General features: G+C 43.7%; 1 protein-coding gene across 3 annotated transcripts in view; it reads right to left on the reverse strand.

Annotated features, from left to right (window-relative positions):
• MORC3 (MORC family CW-type zinc finger 3) overlaps positions 1–20,949 on the reverse strand; it is a 59,402-nt gene extending 38,453 nt beyond the window's left edge. For 2 of the 3 annotated variants that reach the window (XM_025379940.1, XM_025379939.1), the window contains exons 1-5: positions 20,438–20,949; positions 6,041–6,113; positions 2,684–2,816; positions 1,736–1,950; positions 460–607 (exon numbers count right to left, since the gene is read on the reverse strand). In XM_025379940.1, the coding sequence (XP_025235725.1) occupies positions 460–607; positions 1,736–1,950; positions 2,684–2,816; positions 6,041–6,113; positions 20,438–20,476 (608 nt within the window). In that variant the 5' untranslated portion in view covers positions 20,477–20,949. The remainder of the gene's footprint in view (positions 1–459; positions 608–1,735; positions 1,951–2,683; positions 2,817–6,040; positions 6,114–20,437) is intronic. The other variant, XM_025379941.1, reaches the window with a different exon arrangement.
• Between the last annotated feature and the right edge of the window lie 313 nt (positions 20,950–21,262).

Genomic DNA, 21,262 nt, shown 5'->3' on the forward strand with positions numbered 1-21,262 from the left:
CCCAGCATTTTGGGAGGCCGAGGCAGGTGGATCACCTGAGGTCAGGAGTTCTAGATCAGCCTGGCCAACATGGAGAAACCCCGTCTCAACTAAAAATACAAAAATTAGCCGGACGTGGTGGCAGGCGCCTGTAATCCCAGCTGCTTGGGGGCGCTGAGGCAGGAAAATCGCTTAAACCTGGGAGGCAGACATTGCAGTGAGCTGAGATCGTGCCATCACACTCCAGCCTGGGGGACAAGGGCGAGACTTCATCTCAAAAAAAATAAATAAAAAAAGAAAGAAAAGAAATTTTTTTTTAACAATATGAAAATATCCTGGGCAAAGACAAATCAGTAACTACACCAAAAAATGAGTACCTTTCCATGTATTTCTACTATGTGTAACAAGAGATGAATGTAGGGACACCACCCTACACAAGCACGTTACTCCCAAACGGTCAACATCTATGTCCACATTTACCTTCTGAGATTCCAAATGATGATCCTTGTCCCCTTCTTGCCCATAATAGCATCAAGTTCTGCCAGTAACTTCTGTTCCGTAGAAAACAAAGAATGTTCCAGAATTGCAGCAAGGCTGGCTTTTGATTCTGCTAAATTAATCATCTGTCGTATATCGTAAGTTAAAGACTCAGATTGCCAACATATTTTTCATAATTACAATATGAAAACCAACTCTGTAAACTTAAATAACAGAAAAACTATTTATACATAGTTTTCCAAGGTTTTTTTTTTTGAGATAGGGTCTCACTATTGCTCAGGCTAGAGTGCAGTAACATGATCAGGGCTAACTGCAGCCTAGCTGGGACCACAGGCACCCACCACCATGACCGAGTAATTTTTAAATTTTTGGTAGAGACAGGGTCTCCCTATGTTGCTTGAGCTGGTCTCGAAATTCTGGACTCAAGCAATCCTTCTGCGTTGGCCTCCCAAAGTGATGGAATTTCACGCATCAGCCACCGAGCTCAGCCTATTTTCTTTTTTTTTTTTTTTTTGAGACGGAGTCTCGCTGTGTCGCCCAGGCTGGAGTGCAGGGGTCGGATCTCAGCTCACTGCAAGCTCCGCCTCCCGGGTTCACGCCATTCTCCTGCCTCAGCCTCCCGAGTAGCTGGGACTACAGGCGCCCGCCACCTCGCCCGGCTAGTTTTTTTGTATTTTTTAGTAGAGACAGGGTTTCACCATGTCAGCCAGGATGGTCTCGATCTCCTGACCTTGTGGATCCGCCCGTCTCGGCCTCCCAAAGTGCTGGGATTACAGGCTTGAGCCACCGCGCCCGGCCTCTCAGCCTATTTTCTAAGTTTTACCATGGCAGTTTGATTTCAAACAAACATCAAGAAGAATAAAAAATGAGCAGGTTATTATTCCTAACTTAATACTTTCCAATATTTCAATGTGTTCATACAAAAGGCATTTTCCTAAAGTTATCCTGCCTTTCGTGGTCACTAGTCAAATTTTCAAGCCAGACCATAAAGTCTTACTAGTCTACAATAACTCTGAACTAAACAGAAGAGGTATAGGAAGTTTAACATAAAATGTTGAGTATTTCCATAGTAGGAGTCCAACAGAGAAGAGAAAGGAACAAACCCTTAGCCTCAGGTGTATGGTAAATGCAGAGGACAGAGGTAAGAAATGGAATAGGTGTTATTCAAAGGAAATAATTTGGAAGAAGGTAAAAATAGGCAATGTTTCCGAATTATTTCTTCAGTTTCTCCACAGCTTTTGCACAACCAAAAGGATATGGTGCTTGTTGAATGCCACTATTGGAACAACAACATGCTCCGCTTTTATGACTTCCAAGTAGGTCTGAGACAAAAGGCCCACACTCATGCTTTCTCCATTTTTGGTAAAAACAATTGCATCTTTACCCAGACGCATAGAACCTGACTTGAAGCCATTCCCATATAATCCAACTGGCACATGACCATTCATGGTGACTTTGTCACTGAAGCCAAAGCTAAGAAGAAAAGAAAGATTTAAAAAAATAAATACCTATCATCAAAAATAAATAAATAAATACCTACAATTTTTTTTTTTAATTCATTAATTGTAATACCAAGTAAAAAGCCTGGGTTCAAATGCTGGCCTCACCCTTCCTAGCTGTATAATCTTGGGCAGATTACTTTTTTGTTGTTGTTGTTGATTTTTTATGTATTGGGCAGATTACTTTTAATGTATCTTGATGTGTTTTCCCAGCTCTGAAATGAAGGAAACCAAATCTACGTCACAGGGGAGAGAAAGGATCACAAGTACTAACATGGAAACTCATTGCTGGCACACCCTGACTAAATAGCTGAGTATAACCCATGCTCCTGGGACTGTGAGATTTCACCCCATGAATCTCTTCCTCTAAAAGTTACTCCCAACAAAGTGGTAAGTTTTATTACAAATACTGGTTAAACCTAATTTACACTAAAGTTATCAGTAATTGATATAAATATACTACAACTCTAAAGGAATGGTGGACTTTTAGGGAGTTGGAGGTAGGGTGGAGTAGGTGATGAGAATGGTGAGGACTGACTAATCAACTACCAGGAGTAGAAAATCATGGGAAGACTCTTAGAGAACAGCTCACACTGTACAAACAGCATTTCATTTCAAAAAACAAAAACCAAGAATAGTCAGTATGGCTCGGGAAACCCTTTATGCAAAAGCAACAATTTTAAGAAGTGTGGCACATTTTTACGTACCTTAGCATTTTATGTAATTTATCAGAAGTCATACCATTCCCATTGTCAGTGAATGTCAAGCATATATGGTCATTTATTACTGTTTTGTCAATCCATATTTGTTTAGCGTTCACATCAGGATCGTAAGCATTATCTGGGAAACACAAGTTTGAAGAAATTCTGATTTTCCACTTTAAAAAAGAGCAATTAGTTCAGAACAATCCTATAAGAAGCAATAGAAGACTATGTTTTAAGACAACTTTAAAAGCTGCAATTTTTAGCAACTTCTAAGATTTAAGAACTTGAAAATAAACTGCATCCTGGTATATATTAATTGACTATTACAGAATTAACACCTTCCATGTTAAAGAGACAGCAAAGACTGGTACCCAGCACACCAAAGAAGTACAAAGAAGAAAAATCACTACACTGCAGAGATGATTAAAAGAGGGACTAAGGCTGTGTGCGGTGGCTTACGCCTATAATCCGAGCACTTTGGGAGGCTGAGGCTGGCAGATCACCTGAAGTTAGTTAGAGACCAGCCTGGCCAACATGGTGAAACCCCACCTCTACTAAAAATACAAAAATCCGCCAGGCATGGTGGCGCATGCCTGCAGTCCCAGCTAATCCAGAGGCTGAGACAGGAGAATTGCTCGAGCCTGGGAGGCAGAGGTTGCAGTGAGCAGAGATCATGCCACTGCACTCTAGCCCGGGCAACACAGCAAGACTCTGTCTCAAATATATATTTTAAAAAAAAAAAAAGGATGACCATGGTGGCTCACGCCTGTAACCCCAGCACTCTGGGAGGCTGAGGTGGGCGGATCACCTGAGGTCAGGAATTTGAGACCAGCCTGGCCGACAGGGTGAAATCCCATCTGTATTTAAAAAAAAAAAAAAAAAAATTAGCCAGGCATGGTAGCTGGCGTCTGTAATCCCAGCTACTCGGGACGCTGAGGCAGGAGAATTTTTTGAACCCAGGAGGCGAGGTTGCAGTGAGCTAAGATAGCGCCATTGCACTCCAGCCTGGGCGACAACAGTGAAATTCCGTCTCAAAAAAGGAAAAAGAAAAAAAAGAGAGAAAAAAAAAAGAGGGACTAACCTGGCTATCATAGGGGAAAGAGATCTGATTGTCAATGGAAGGTACACAATAATCGATGAATAAATGAGAAGGTAGCAACATTTTCTGCTAAGCTACATATAAGGATGGCAGATTCACTTTCTACTATTTCTTTAAATTGTGGCACTTCTCAGTTTCACCAAGTTAAATCAAGTTTCTGGCAGCTTTTACATTATTTCTGTATACCTCTCCATTTAACATCCTTGTTTAACATACTCATTTCTCTCAGAATAGGTGTACAAAGAAATATATTAAAAAATAAAAACTAGGGCTGGGCGCAGTGGCTCATGCCTGTAATCCCAGCACTTTGGGAGGAGGAGGTAGGTGGATCACCTGAGGTCAGGAGTTTGAGACTAGTCTGACCAAAAGGGTGAAACCCTCTCTCTACTAAAAATACAAAAATTAGCCGGGAGTGATGGTGGGCGCCTGTAGTCCCAGTTACTCGGGAGGCTGAGGGACAAGTGCTTGAACCCAGGAGGTAGAGGAGGTTCCGTGGGCCGAGACTGAGCCACTGCACTCCAGCCTGGGTGACACAGCAAGACTCTGTCTCAAAAACAAACAAAAAAAAAGTTTCTTCTTTTTATTTTTTCTTCCATCTAAGATAGAACTCTTCCTTGATAAAAATTCTAAAATATATCTAAGAATTCCTAAGAATACAATTTCCCTTTATTATCTGTTTCTTAAACATATGCCTAAATTTTTCAACTAGGCATATGTTTGTGTGCATGACTTTTTCTTTTCCTTTTTGTTGGAGACAGGGTCTTATGTAGCCCAGGCTGGAGCAAGACTTACTCCACTGCAGCCTTGACTTCCTTGGCTCAAGTGATCCTCCTACCTCAGATTCCCGAGGAAGTAGGACTACATGCATGCACTACCACCCTGGCGAATCTCTGTATTTTTTGTAGAGATGGGGTCCCCACTATGTTTCTCAGGGTGGTCCCCAACTCCTGGGCTCATGTGATCCTCCTGCCTTAGCCTCCCAAAGTGTTGGGATTACAGGTGTGAACAACTGTGAGCCCAGCCTATGCATGAATTTTTCCCAAGAAAAAAATCATGACCCATAAATGCAAATCTGACTGCAACCTTGCCGCTTTCTCATGTTCATTGAAATGCTGTTAAAATACAATCCTAAACCTTAAACTTCCCATTTATTGAAAGAGGCAAGAATGTATCACAAATCTAACACAATACTAATCCTCCTACTGATACCAGAAAAACGAATCCATGCTGTATGTTACACATACTTTTGTGCTACTAATAAACATAATTCTGCCAGACACTGTGGTGCACACTTGTAATCCCAGATACTCCTGAGGCTGAGGTGGGAGGATCGCCTGAGCCCAGGAGTTTTACACCAGCCTGGACAACATGGTGAGATCTCATCTCAAAATAAACTCCTTATAATTCTGTTTACTTTTATAACAAAAATAAAAATATTTTCAATATAAACACTTGAGGAACTTAGCAAAGTAAATCCTAAAAACTATGAAATCCTTGGGTAGTATTAAAGAGAAAGCTGAACAGTGACTAACCTGACATCCATGTGAATAGCTGTTATGCTATGTAATTTTTATCATTAATGTTATCATTCAAGGTATTTGCTTTTGTTTTTTTTCTTGCTCTGTCGCCTGCCCAGGTTGGAATGCAATAGCACAATCACGGCTCATTGCAGCCTCAACTTCCCGGGCTCATGTGATCCTCCCACCTCAGCCTCCTGAGTAGCTGGGACCACAGGCATGCACCATCATACCCAGCTGAGTTTTAAATATTTTTGTAATGACTGGATCTCACTATGTTGCCCAGATTGGTCTTGAACTCCTAGCCTCAAGTGCCTGGCCAACACACTTTTTTTTTTTTTAAAGGACACTTGTACTTAAGTTTTCAATAAAAGGTTTTTAAAATTACAATTGTAGGCCATGAGCGGTGGCTCATGCCTACAATCCCAGCACTTTGGGAGGCTGATGTGGGTGGATCACGGTCAGGAAATCGAGACCATCCTGGTTAACACAGTGAAACTCCATCTCTACTAAAAAAATACAAAAAAATTAGCCAGGCATGGTGGCAGGCGCCTGCAGTCCCAGTTACTCAGGAGGCTGAGGCAGGAGAATGGAGTGAACCCGGGAGGCGGAGCTTGCAGTGAGCCAAGATCGCGGCACTGCACTCCAGCCTGGGCGACACAGCGAGACTCCGTCTCAAAAAAAAAAACAAAAAAAACTACAATTGTAAGCAACAAATGGTATATAAAATGTCATACTACATACCTATTAATTCAGCAACTGCACTGAATGGCCAGGTGTGACTAGTAGAATTTGTATGTAAAAACTTCGGGCAAAGCTGAAACAAACAAAAGGTTCATGTAAATTAATTCAGGTCTTACTTTTGAAAATAAAAACCAGTATTTTTATCCCCATGTTAAACAACATTGAGACCAAACAAAAGGGACTTAGCTGCTTGTTCCAGGATACATCTGGAAGATACAATCTAGAATATTCGATTCTTGGGAGATAACATTGGGAACCAACTAAACAGCTTACTCACCAAGACTTGGTACAAAACACTGCCCTCTTTAAGTCTACAATGTCATAATTGTCCAATCCCAAATAGGGACCTACCTTGCCAAGACCTACCTTAAAATGATCCAGCCAAGGCCCTAAAATCCTATAAACACCATTTCCTAATTTCTCTATTTTGAGACACAACTAAGACTTTGTCAAGGAGGCATTTTCTCCTACGTGTATCAGGCCTAATAAACTTAACTTGGCTTGATCAATAAGCTTTTCTGGCACTGACTTGATTATTTACTCCAAGTTCATTATAGCTGAACTTGTAGCAGTGGAGTAGTATACAACTACAAACTCTTCAAAGAATTCAGAGTTCCAATTGTTGGCCGGGCACGGTGGCTCACACCTGTAATCCCAGCACTTTGGGAGGCTGAGGTGGGCGGATCACGAGGTCAGGAAATCGAGATCATCCTGGCTAACGTGGTGAAACCTGTCTCTACTAAAAATACAAAAAAAAATTAGCTGGGCTTGGTGGCAGGCGCCTATAATCCCAGTTACTCAGGAGGCTGAGGCAGGAGAATGGCGTGAACCCAAGAGGCGGAGCTTGCAGTGAGCTGAGATCGCACCACTGCACTCCAGCCTGGGTGACAGAGCGAGACTCCATCTCAAAAAAAAAAAAAAAAGGGTTCCAATTGTTAAACTAAACTTGGCCCAAGAATGCCTCCATACTCCAGTCAGTATATAAGGAATTACAACCTAACAGTATGAAAACTAACTGAATGCCTAACAGGAGAATTTGTACTCCAGTAACAAACATCTGAGTCTCAGTCAATTACAGAAGCCCATCTTCAGACAATCACAGGTCACCAGGTGATTTAAATAAGGCAAAATGCCAAGCTGCAACCAATTAAACTATTTCTGTACTTTACTTTTGTTTTGTCCATAAATATTGCCTGATCACGTTGCAGGTCAGAGTGCTTAGAACCTGTTCTGGTTCTGAAGCCTGTCCTATTTTTTTCTGAGACAGAATTGTGCTCTGTCACTCAGGCTGTAGTGCAGTGGCACAATCTCGGCGGACTGCAACCTCCGCCTCCTGGGTTCAAGTGATTCTCTTGCCTCAGACTCCCGAGTAGCTGGAATTACAGATGTGCACAACCACACATGGCTAATTCTTTGTATTTTTAGTAGAGACGGGGTTTCGCCATGTTGACCAGGCTGGTCTCGAACTCCTGGCCTCAAGTGATTCACCCACTTTGGTTTCCCAAAGTGCTGGGATTACAGGTGTAAGCCACCGCACCCAGCCTTAGTTTTTTAGAGACAGAGTCAGTCTCTGCTGCCCAGGCTGCAGTGCAGTAGTGTAATCATAGCTCACTGCAGCCTTGAACTTCTGAGTTCAAGTGATTCTCCTCCCTCAGCCTCCCGAGTAGCTGGGACCACAGGCATGCACCTCTATGCCTGGCTAACTTTACACTATTTTATAGAGACAGGAGTCTCACTACGTTGCCCGGGCTGGTCTCCAACTCCTGGCCTCAAGTGATCCTCCCACATCAGCCTCCCAAAGTACTGGGATTGCAGTAGTGGGCCACTATGCCCAATACTGAATCATTCTTAGCTCAATAAAACTTTAACTTGTGTAAGGTTTTTCGTTTGAACACAATGCAACAAATTTGCATTGAGTCTTAATTCCCAAAGCTTTATGTCAGATTTTACTCACAATTCATTATGGAAGAATATGCCAGTCAACCTCATGCTATTGGGAATTCTCTAAATTCCTGAATAGTGCTATGTACAAGTGCATAAAAATACACATGTAGTTCTTTTTTTTTTTTTTTTTTTTTCTGAGACAGATTCTCACTGTCGCCCAGGCTGGAGTGCAGTGTTGTGATCTAGGCTCACTGCAAGCTCCGTCTCCCAGATTTATTTACACCATTATCCTGCCTCAGCCTCCTGAGCTGAGGACTACAGGCCCCCGCCACCACGCTCAGCTAATTCTTGTATTTTCAGTAGAGACAGGGTTTCACCGTGTTAGCCAGGATGATCTCGATCTCCTGACCACGTGATCCACCCGCCTCGGCCTCCCAAAGTGCCAGGATTACAGGCGTGAGCCACTGTACCTGGCCAAAAACACACAAGTAGTTTTAAAAGGCAGAGCCTTAAAAATTTCAGTATCCAGAGAATTTTCATGCAATTTTTTTGTTCATTCTGAACAGATTCTCTCCTAATTAGGGGAAAAAAGGTGGAAAGCACTTTGCAGTGTGAAGAGCCCTAAAAAGATGATTAGACTGTAGATCAAGCCAACTACATCTGTAGTTTCCAGGTGCTGCCACAAGGTGTCAGAAAGGTCTACTTTTCCTCTGTCCACACTTGCTTCTGGACAATTCCCAAACCTTATTTACCATTAAGTTGAAGCACACAAGTGAGAAACAGTATCCTGAAGAAGACTGTTCAAACTAGTATACATGCAATTCAGACTTTCTCTGGCAGACATCATATAATACAGCATACATCCATGAAATATGGAGTATAGGTAACTCAGACTTTCTAAAGCACACATCACAAACAGTTCTTAATGAAACTAAATTTCCAGCTCTTCATCTTGCACAAGAAGTCTTTTCTCAAAACTGAGGCATCAGGAAAACCTTCCTGTCCCACCTCCTCCCCTGTACAAATATCATTCTACCATTGATAAAAGAATGATACACTCCTCCCCCAATCTACATCTTAACCATGGGGCATGGCCCTGGGGTGTAAAACCTCTGGCTACTGTCGACGAAAAAGAGTCAAACTTTGTAAAATATTTGAAGACATTTATTCTGACCCAAATATGAGTGACCATGGCCCATGGCACAGCCCTCAGGTGGTCCTGAGAACATGTGCCCAAGGTGGTCGGGGTACAGCCTGGTTTTACATATTTTAGGGTGGTATGGGATATCAATGAAACACGTTTAAGATGTATATTGGTTTGGTTCAGAAAGGCAAGACAAGTCAAAGTGGGGACTTCCAGGCTCTAGGTAAATTTAAACATTTTCTGGTTGATGATTGGTTGAGTTTGTCTAAGGACCTGGGATCAACAGACAGGAAATGTTTGGGTTAAGACAAAGGATTGTGGAGACCAAAGTTTCACTATGCAGAAGAAGCTCTTAGCTAGCAGGCTTAAGCCAGAAGAGGCTGTAAAATGTTTTCTTATGAGACTGAAAAGGGTGCCTGACTCTTAGTTGATTATCTCCCGGATCTGGAAACAAAAAAAAAAAACGGAATGGCCAGGTGCGGTGGCTCAGGACGGGTCTGGCGGCTCACACCTGTAATCCTAGCACTTTGGGAGGCCGAAGCTGGTGGATCACATGAGGTCAGCAGTTCAACACCAGCCTAACCAACACGATGAAACTCCACCTTTACTAAAAATACAAAATTAGCCGGGCCTGGTGGCTCATGCCTGTAATCTCACCTACTTGGGAGACTAAGGCAGGAGAATTGCTTGAACCCAGAAGGAGGAGGTTACAGTGAGCTGAGATTGGGTCACTGCACTCCAGCATGGGCAACAAGAGCGAAACTACATCTCAAAAACAACAACAAAAAAAAGAAAGAAAAAGAAAAAAAAAGGGAAAAGGGGATTCTCTACACAACGTACATTTTTTTCCACAAGAGACAAACTTTGTAGGGCAACTTCAAGATATGACAAAGAAATCGATTTCTTTCCTTGTTATGTGATGTTACACCAGAGAGTAATGAAGCAGGTCTGATCCCAACTTTCTGTCATGGCCTGAACTAGTCTTTCAGATTAAATGTTTTGAGTGCTCTGGCTGAGAAGGAAGTCCACTCAGATGGCTGGAAGAGCCTTAGAATTTTATTTTTGGTTTATACTACCAAACAAGAAGAAAATTATTAGTCAACTACCATAAACCCTTAGAGCTTCCTGTAATTCATAAATTGGGTGTTCATGTGATTCCTTCTTTATGTTTGATAATGTGCTATAATGCTCACAAAACTCAAAAAAACACTGATTCATTGTAAACCAAGCCTGTCTAGCCCTCAGCCCGCAGGATGCACGTGGCTCAGGACAGCTTTGAATGCAGCCCAACACAAACTTGTAAAGTTTCTTTTTTTTTTTTTGAGATGGAGTCTCACGCTCTGTTGCCCAGGCTGGAGTGCAATGGCACGATCTCGGCTCACTGCAACCTCTGCCTCCCGGGTTCAAGCGATTCTCCTGCCACAGCTTCCCAAGTAGCTGGGATTACAGACACCTGCCACCACGCCCAGCTAATTTTTTTGTATTTTTGGTAGAGACGGGATTTCACCATGCTGGCCGGGCTGGCCTCAAACTCCCAACCTCAGGCGTTCCGCCCACCTCAACCTCCCAAAGTGCTGGGATTACAGGCATGAGCCACTGTGCCCGGCCTGTAAACTTTCTTAAAACATTATGAAGTTTCTTTCGTGATTTTTTTTTTTTTTTTGGTAGCTCATCAGCTATCATTACAATTTTTTTTTTAACCTCATCAGCTATTGTTAGTGTATTTTATGTGTGTGGCCCAAGACAATTATTCTTCCAATGTGGCCCAGGGAGGCTAAAAGTTACAATGTAAAGGATATTACAGGCTGGGCCCAGTGGTTCATGCCTGTAATCCCAGCACTTTGGGAGGTTGAGGCAAGTGGATCACCTGAGGTCAGGAGTATGAGACCAGCCTTGTCAACATGGTGAAACCCTATCTCTATTAAAAATACCAAAAATTGGCCAGGTGCGGTGGCTCATGCCTGTAATCCCAACACTTTGGGAGACCGAGGTGAGTAGATCACCTAAAGTCAGGAGTTCGAGACCAGCCTGGCCAACATGGCGAAACTTCATCTCTACTAAAAATACAAAAAATAGCCAGGTGTGATGGTGTGCACCTTTGTCCCAGCTACTGGGGAGGGTGAGGTGGAAGAATCACTTGAATCCAGTAGGTGGAGGCTGCAGTGAACTGAGATCGCATCACTGCACTCCAGCCTGGGCGACAGAGGTGGGGGACTCCATCTCCAAAAACAAAAGAAGTCAGCTAATTAGCATAAACTCAGATGTGCTTAAAAAAAAAGGGCGGGGGCTTATTACTATAAATAACAAAAGATGTTCTTCTCATGGTTATCAGGAAATACCAAAGATTTCAAGAGCTCCAGTGCCAAGAACCAGGACAAAAACAAATATACTTTTTGATCATATCAACTTTATATAAATGTGAAATTAAAAATAGAGGAAGGCAGCTGGGTGTAGTGGCTCACACCTATAATCCCAGGACTTTGGGAGGCCGAGGCGGGTGGATCACTTGACATCAGGTGTTCAAGACCAGCCTGGCCAACATGGTGAAACCCCGCCTCTACTAAATATACAAAAATTAGCTAGGCACAGTGGCACACACCTGTAATCCTAGCTACTTGGGAGGCTGAGGCACAAGAATCGCTTAAACCTGGGAAGCAGAGGTAGGAGTGAGCTGAGATCGTGTCACTACACTCCAGCCTGGGCGACAGAGTGAGACTCATCTCCACAACAACAAAAAAATTTAAATTTATAACGTTGTCTTCTGACATACAATAAAATATTAACCTTAAGCAAAGAAGGAAATCCTAAGGCACACTACAACATGGATGAACCGTGAAGACATTAATGAAATAAGGCAGTCGGCCGGGTGCGGTGGCTCAAGCCTGTAATCCCAGCACTTTGGGAGGCCGAGACGGGCGGATCACGAGGTCAGGAGATCGAGACCATCCTGGCTAACACGGTGAAACCCCGTCTCTACTAAAAAAAAAAAAAATACAAAAATTAGCCGGGCACGGTGGCGGGCGCCTGTAGTCCCAGCTACACGGGAGGCTGAGGCAGGAGAATGGCGTGAACCCGGGAGGCGGAGCTTGCAGTGAGCTGAGATCTGGCCACTGCACTCCAGCCTGGGCGACAGAGCGAGACTCTGTCTCAAAAAAAAAAAAAAAGAAAGAAGGCAGTCACAAGTCAAATACTGTATAATTCCACTGATATGAGTACAGCCGTCTGCCTTTATCCTCTGACTCAGAGAATGCATTCTAAGACCCTCAGTGGATTCCTAAAACTGCAGATGGTACCAAACCATATATACGATTTGTCCCTGTACATACTTATGATAGAGTTCAATTTATAAATAAGGCACAGTAAGAATTTAACATTGTATTATTTATTTATATAGAGATGGAGTCTTGCTCTGTTGTCCAGGCTGGAGTCCAGTGGCGTGGCTCACTGCAACCTTCGTCTTCAGGTTCAAGCAATTTTCCTGCCTCAGTCTCCTGAGTAGCTGGGACCACAGGTGTGTGCCACCATGCCCAGCTAATTTTTTCGGATTTTTGGTAAAGTTGGGGTTTCACCATTTGTCCAGGCTGGTCTCAAACTCCTGATCTCAAGTGATGTGCCCGCCTCAGTCTCCCAAAGCTGGGATTACAGGCATGAGCCACCGAGCCTGGCCAAATTAACAATAATTTATTCTGTTTTATTTTTTTGAGAAGAAGTTTCGCTCTCGTCACCCAGGCTAGAATGCAATGGCAAGATCTCAGCTCACTGCAACTTCCACCTCTCGGGTTCAAGCGATTCTCCCGCCTCAGCCTCCCGAGTAGCCGGGATTACAGGCACCCGCCACCACGCCCAGGTAATTTTTGTATTTTCAGTAGAGACAGGGCTTTACCACATTGGCCAGGCTGGTCTCAAACTCCTGACCTCAAGTGATCCCCCTGCCTTGGTCTCCCAAAGTGCTGAGGTGTGCGTCACTGCGCCCAGCCAAATTAACAACAATTTCATAATAAAATAAAATGACACAACGACAGCGAATCTGATAACTCACAGCTACTAAGTGACTAATAGGTTGGCAGCACATATCCACAGTGCAGATATAATGGACAAAGGGATGATTCACATGCCAGGCACTACTCAGATGGGGGCACAGTTTAGAATTTATGAACTGTTTCTACAATTTTCCATTTAATACTTTCGGACCATGGTTGACTTTGGGTAACTGAAACTGAAGAAAGCAAAACTGCAGATAAGTGGGGACTACTGTAGTCAAATTCCTAGACAGAAAGTAGAATGGTGTTTGTCAGGTGCTGGAGAAGTGACTATTTAATGGGTACAGGGTTTTAGTTTCACAACAAGAAGAGCTCTGGAGAGACTGATCATTACACAACAACGTGAATGTACTTAGTAGTACTGAACTGAAACTTTAAAATGGTTAGCATGATGAATTGTATGCTACATGTGTTTTATTACAATAATAAACAAATAAACAGCAAGTTAGCAAACTGAACAATGTGATATGCCTTTCTTCCTTTCATGCCAATTTCCAAGAGCTAGCAGCCAGGATTATGCCATGGCAGGAGACTACATACAGTAGAATTCCTCCTTGGGAAGCTGATTTCTAAAAGTTCTATTTGGTTCCTTAACAATTGTGCCTGGCCTTTCTGGATAGCATCTTGTTTTTTTTTTGTTCTCATTTTTTAAAATTACTTTTTAAGATTTTCAGTTTTTAAAAATATACTTATCTTATTGTCCAACAGTTCCCATTTTTTACAGTCTACAGACACCAACTTTGTAAAGCACCCCCAACAAAATGACTCCTTCCTATGTGATCACCCAACAGTGAAACCCACCAAACTAGCTCTATTCACATATGAAAATCTTGCAGTCAGTTTTTAGTGTCTCACTTAAAAATGTGAGAAGGCTGCCAGGTGCGGTGGCTCACGCCTGTAATCCCAGCACTTTGGGAGGCCGAGGCGGGTGGATCACTTGAGGTCAGGAATTCAAGACTAGCCGGGCCAACACGGTAAAACCCCGTCTCTATTAAAAATACAAAAAATAAGAGAATCAAATACCTAGGAATCCAACTTACAAGGGATGTAAAGGACCTCTTCAAGGAGAACTACAAACCACTGCTCAGTGAAATTAAAGAGGACACAAACAAATGGAAGAACATACCATGCTCATGGATAGGAAGAATCAATATCGTGAAAATGGCCATACTGCCCAAGGTAATTTATAGATTCAATGCCATCCCCATCAAGCTACCAATGAGTTTCTTCACAGAATTGGAAAAAACTGCTTTAAAGTTCATATGGAACCAAAAAAGAGCCCGCATCTCCAAGACAATCCTAAGTCAAAAGAACAAAGCTGGAGGCATCACGCTACCTGACTTCAAACTATACTACAAGGCTACAGTAACCAAAACAGCATGGTACTGGTACCAAAACAGAGATATAGACCAATGGAACAGAACAGAGTCCTCAGAAATAATACCACACATCTACAGCCATCTGATCTTTGACAAACCTGACAAAAACAAGAAATGGGGAAAGGATTCCCTATTTAATAAATGGTGCTGGGAAAATTGGCTAGCCATAAGTAGAAAGCTGAAACTGGATCCTTTCCTTACTCCTTATACGAAAATTAATTCAAGATGGATTAGAGACTTAAATGTTAGACCTAATACCATAAAAATCCTAGAGGAAAACCTAGGTAGTACCATTCAGGACATAGGCATGGGCAAAGACTTCATGTCTAAAACACCAAAAGCAACGGCAGCAAAAGCCAAAATTGACAAATGGGATCTCATTAAACTAAAGAGCTTCTGCACAGCAAAAGAAACTACCATCAGAGTGAACAGGCAACCTACAGAATGGGAGAAAATTTTTGCAATCTACTCATCTGACAAAGGGCTAATATCCAGAACCTACAAAGAACTCAATCAAATTTACAAGAAAAAAACAAACAACCCCATCAAAAAGTGGGCAAAGGATATGAACAGACATTTCTCAAAAGAAGACATTCATACAGCCAACAGACATATGAAAAAATGCTCATCATCACTGGCCATCAGAGAAATGCAAATCAAAACCACAATGAGATACCATCTCACACCAGTTAGAATGGCGATCATTAAAAAGTCAGGAAACAACAGGTGCTGGAGAGGATGTGGAGAAATAGGAACACTTTTACACTGTTGGTGGGATTGTAAACTAGTTCAACCATTATGGAAAACAGTATGGCGATTCCTCAAGGATATAGAACTAGATGTACCATATGACCCAGCCATCCCATTACTGGGGATATACCCAAAGGATTATAAATTATGCTGCTATAAAGACACATGCACATGTATGTTTATTGCAGCACTATTCACAATAGCAAAGACTTGGAATCAACCCAAATGTCCATCAGTGACAGATTGGATTAAGAAAATGTGGCACATATACACCATGGAATACTATGCAGCCATAAAAAAGGATGAGTTTGCGTCCTTTGTAGGGACATGGATGCAGCTGGAAACCATCATTCTTAGCAAACTATCACAAGAACAGAAAACCAAACACCGCATGTTCTCACTCATAGGTGGGAACTGAACAATGAGATCACTTGGACTCAGGAAGGGGAACATCACACACTGGGGCCTATCATGGGGAGGGGGGAGGGGGGAGGGATTGCATTGGGAGTTATACCTGATGTAAATGACGAGTTGATGGGTGCAGCAGACCAACATGGCACAAGTATACATATGTAACAAACCTGCACGTTATGCACATGTACCCTACAACTTAAAGTATAACAATAATAAATAAATTAAAAAATAAAAATAAAAATAAAAATAAAAATAAAAATACAAAAAATTAGCCAGGCATGGTGGCACATGTCTGTAATCCCAGCTACCTGGGAGGCTGAGGCAAGAGAACTGCTTGAACATGGGAGGTGGAGGCTGCAGTGAGCTGAGATCGTGCCACCACACTCCAGCCTGGGCAACAAGAGTGAAACTCTGTCTTAAAAAAAAAAAAAAAGTGAGAAGGCTGTTTCCAGACATTTGAGAGTGTTTAAAATTAGAAACCAAAAACAATACACAGTAAAAGAAACATGAAGAAAATAGAGATAATGCAGTGAGCAAAAGAAAACTTCAAAAATACTACGGTTAGGCCAGGCACGGTGGCTCATGCCTATAATCCCAGCACTTTGGGAGGCCGAGGCAGGTGGATCACGAGATCAGGAGATCGAGACCATCCTGGCTAACACGGTGAAATCCCCGTCTCTACTAAAAATACAAAAAATTAGCTGGGCGTGGTGGCAGGCGCCTGTGGTCCCAGCTACTCGGGAGGCTGAGGCAGGAGAATGGCGTGAACCTAGGAGGCGGAGCTTGCAGTGAGACGAGATTGTGTCACTGCACTCCAGCCTGGGGGACAGATGGAGACTCATCTCAGAAAAAAAAATAATAATGATAATACAGTTAATGTATCTAGCAATAAGAATGAACATTTTGTCCAGGGAGAATTCAAAAAGACATTAAAAAACTAAGACATTATTTGTAACAATTAAAAGCGTTGTGGCTGGGAGTAGGCTCAGGCTTGTCATCCCAGCACTTTGGGAGGTTGGGGTGGGCAGATCACCTGAGGTTGGGAGTTCAAGACCAGCCTGACCAACATTGGAGAAACGCCGTCTCTACTAAAAACACAAAATCAGCCGGACATGGTGGTATATGCCTGCAATCCCAGCTACTTGGGAGGCTGAGGCGGGAGAATCGCTTGGACCCGGTAGGCAGAGGTTGGGTAGGCAGAGGTTGCGGTGAGCCTTGCACTTCAGTCTGGACAACAAGAAAGAAACTCCATCTCAAAAACAAACAAACAACAAACAAGAAAAACATTACAATAGCACGGGAGGAGATAAGTGGAGGAAATCCCGCAAGAGGAAAAACAATGAGAAGACAGTAAACAAAAAAGAGGAAGAAAATTGGTGGGAAGAAAATTGTCAAAATAAATAAGAACATTTTCCAGATGTTAAGGACTTGAGCTTCCAGGCTAAGTGCCCAATAAAATGCACAGCCTCTATTAAACAATCAAGCACATTTTTAAAATTCGGAAAGAATTTCCAATCCAGAATGCAAATCTAGCCAAATTATAATTCAAGAAAGAGCAAGGGTAGCATGAATGTATTTTCCAGAAATGACAAAATTTTTTTCTTCCCATGAACCCTTTTTTCAGGAAGCTACACCTGTTTCTGGAAATGGTTTTATTGTTAGTGGTGGATATTGTCCACCACTAACAGTAACAAAAATAGCAAACACTATTGTGCACGTACAGCCCTTTTATTTATCTATTTGCTCATGTAATTTTTAAAACAACAGTTTGAAGTGGGTAAGATTATTATTGCCATCATTCAGATTGGAAACTCTGGCACAAAGAGGTTAAACGACTTGGCCAAGGACACACATCTGGTTATGAGTCAGGAATTGAACCGGAGAGAGTAGGCTTCAGAATGTCAGTCACTAAGCTACATATCAGACAGAAGGATATGTGAGATGGAGACACATGAAAAGAGGAAGGAAATTTCCAGACAGATGTTAAAGGGAAGTCCCCAAATTACGACTGAGCCGATGACTCCCAACTGACTTCCAAATGACAAAACACTGGGTGTGTCTGAATCCATCTGGAAAAGAGCTCCCAGTTCTCTGGATGTCTGGATGATCAGTACAGAGAAAAACTAAACAAACAAAATATAAATCAATTAACTTCAGGGAAAACGAAAGGTTTGTATAAGAAAGAAAATGCAATCATACTATACACTGGTTAGCTCATTTGCAAGAGTAATAACAAACCATATAGTAATTCAACCAAAAAAAGTGATAAAAGCATTGAAGTATGGGAGGTGGTGACGAGTGTGCATCAGCTAAATCCACAGTAGGATTTCTGAAAAAAATCAACAACAAAAACCAAAGTATATGCATCTCACTTCACTAGAATTACAGGCGTAAAAAGCAAAAAATTTAAAAACTTTTTGTCACTCTGCATTTCATCCTGGTATCTCTGACCTCCTAAATGACTGTTTAAAACGTGTATACATTGGGCCGGGCACAATTTGAGACCAGCCTGGCCAACATGGTGAAACCCTATATATACTAAAAATACCAAAATTAGCGGGTGTGGTGGCCCACGTGTGTAAACGCAGCTACTCAGGAGGCTGAGGCAGGAGAAGTGCTTGAATCCAGGAAGTGGAGGTTGCAGTGAACCGAGATCGAGATCGTGTCACTGCACTGCAGCCTGGAGACAGAGTGAAACTCTAGCCCACCACCCCCCCAAAAAAGTGTATACACTAAGGGTTCACCCTTTGTGCCTTTAAAATGTAGGACTTTTGACAAATGCATAAGCTCATTAACTTGTATCTCTATTAATGCACGCATTTGAGAACTATAAGTAAATAATGTTTATGGCTATATTCCAATAAAATTTTATGGGAACTGAAATTTGTATTTCGCATTATTTTTTACCTCACTAAACATTCTTCTTTCCTCAACCGTTTACAAATGTATAAATCACTCTTAGCCTTCAGGCCATATAAAAACAGGTGCTGGGCTGGATTTGGCCCATGAGCTGTAGTTTGCCAACTCCTGACCTAAAGCAAAAGCAAAGAGGCTGCAGATGGGAGATTTCTGTCAGTAAGGTTCCCAACAGCCCATATTACCCACAAAACAAAGACCCAGCACATGGACAGCAGCAACATCCAGAGGGCCCGCTAACAATGCTGGTGTCTAAACGCTGTTTGACCATTATCTCTGCTTCCTTTCTCCCCTCAATCTTGAAGAGCCAGAGTCTACAAGAGTCCCGGGGCCGGGAAGGGAGAAGAGAATCAAAGGACAGAAACAGGAAATCAACTCACTGCATTTCTCCCCTACAGGTTTCTGGGACTGAACAAGACTCAACCTCGAGAGGGGAAGGAGAGAGAAGCCGGGAAAGAAGAGAGGGGGAAAAGGGAGAGAGAGAGAATAGAGATTTTGAATTAGATAAGGCCAGACTTTACAATACCTTAAGCTAATGGGAAAGCGTTAGTCAACCCAGATTCACACAAGTGGGAAATAATTAATGTTTACAGCCAATGGTTAAAAAAAAAAAAAGAATAAAATTGTCCTCTATTTTCAAATTACCAAAGCCCAGCTGGCTCAATAAGCCAGTTACATAACGAAAGGATGGACCTTTATCTAGAATACGTAAAGAACTCTTACAAATCAATAAAGATCCTCCCAAAAGAAAAATAGAAAATGGGCAAAGGATATGAATAGGCAATTCAAAAAAAAACCAAAACAAAAAACCACAAAGACATGCGAAGAGCTCAACCACACAAAATAGTCAAGGAAATGCAAGTAAAAGCAGATATCATTTCACAAAGATCGGACTAGAAAAAATTTAAAGTCCGTCAAAACCAGGCGTTAGAATCTGCCTAAACGAATGAAAGAAGTCGCAGAGTAATGCACCAATTATTCTCTACGTGTTCGTACCCCAGCAGTCACTATCCATTCGAATGTTAAAATTAGTGGCACTAGGGCAGTCATTCTTCGGCAAGAGTCAACAACCTCCAGAAAAGAGGAAGGTTTCAGCATAACAACAATTGCGCTCACAAGGAAGTAAAGTTTTTTAGGATAATCAGGTGGGGAAGCCACGCCCACATTTCCTGGACGTGAGATTTCAAGTTATCTTGTGTGACCGCTCCCTACGATTTAAGATACATGAAATGTTCGCAGGGTTTCCAAGAACTCGAAACGCCCCAAAACAGTCGCAACGTGGGATAGAGGAGAGCTCGAGCTCGGCGATCTAGGGTCTGGGCCCCAGGGCTTCCACTGCCAAGGAAGCTGCGGGCACTGACAGGTATCAGGCACACTCATCCCGACTCCACCCGCCCGCGGGCAGGCCCGGAGCCCAGTTCCCGCCCCCGGGAGGTCGAGGCCGCCGGCGTTTCTGGACGCGGAACCCGCTCCTTTCCCACCACGGCGCCCAGCGGACAGAAAAGTCAGGGGCGCCGCGGTCCCGGGAGCAGTCCGGTCTCCCGCCGAGGCCTCGCCCGCGGACGACAGCTGCGGGTAGACTAGAAGGGAGCTGGGAGGAGGGCCGCGACCCTGGCCCTCCCCGAAGCAAAACAGAAACACAATGCAGAGGCGACGGAACGCAGCCCGTCCCGCGCCGCCCCAGCCCAACCCGCAGCCGAGCCGCTCCGCCGACGGGAGCGAGATGGCCGCCCCCTCCCCTGACCCCGCCGCAGCCCCCGCCGCCTCGCCGGCCCCACAGGCCGCCACCGCCCACTGCTGGCCCACCCTCGCTTGCCCGCCTGCCCGCCCTCCTGGGATACGGCCCGCTCCACCCCTCGCGGCTGCTCACCGCGCTGAGGCGTATCCCGCGGGGTGGCTGCGCCGCCATCTTGAGCTAGCTACAAAGCCAGGACCGGCCTCCGCCGCAACCCGACTGGGCGGCGGCGGAACGACTGTGGAGCCCTTGGGTCCCGCCCACTTCCGGGGAGGGGCTCGCGTCTGGCCCCTCCCACCCACTTCCGCCTCCAGGCAATGCCGAATTGGGAGCTTCGGGAAGGAAGGTGAATTGGCTGGCTGGTTAAAGCAGGGTACACTGGGAGCTGAGCTTCGAGCGCGGGGCCCTGCGGGCCTAGGGCGCATGCGCGAGGCGCGGCGGGCACGTACCTGTCTCCACGCCCAGCTGGACCTCGAGACTCGGGGATCTAGCTTCTGAAGCCTGGCGCAAGGTGCGGTACACCCGAGACAGGTGAACTCCAGTCACTTGACCTGGTAGGATGTGAATTTTTGCGCTGAAAAAAGCCATTGCATATCCTCTAGTGTTCATGTGAAACCTTAACGAAATAAAGACAGACATTAATGGAGACTCTTTGGATTTGCCCTGAAAATTATCAGCCTAACTCATGATTTTTTTTTTTTTTTTTTTTTTTTTGAGACTGAGTCTGGCTCTGTCGCCCAGGCTGGAGTGCGGTGGCCGGATCTCAGCTCACTGCAAGCTCCGCCTCCCGGGTTCACGCCATTCTCCTGCCTCAGCCTCCCGAGTAGCTGGGACTACAGGCGCCCGCCACTTCGCCCGGCTAGTTTTTTGTATTTTTTAGTAGAGACGGGGTTTCACCGTGTTAGCCAGGATGGTCTCGATCTCCTGACCTCGTGATCCGCCCGTCTCGGCCTCCCAAAG

The sequence above is a fragment of the Theropithecus gelada genome, chromosome 3 (genome assembly GCF_003255815.1).
Source record: "Theropithecus gelada isolate Dixy chromosome 3, Tgel_1.0, whole genome shotgun sequence".
Lineage (NCBI taxonomy): Eukaryota > Metazoa > Chordata > Mammalia > Primates > Cercopithecidae > Theropithecus > Theropithecus gelada.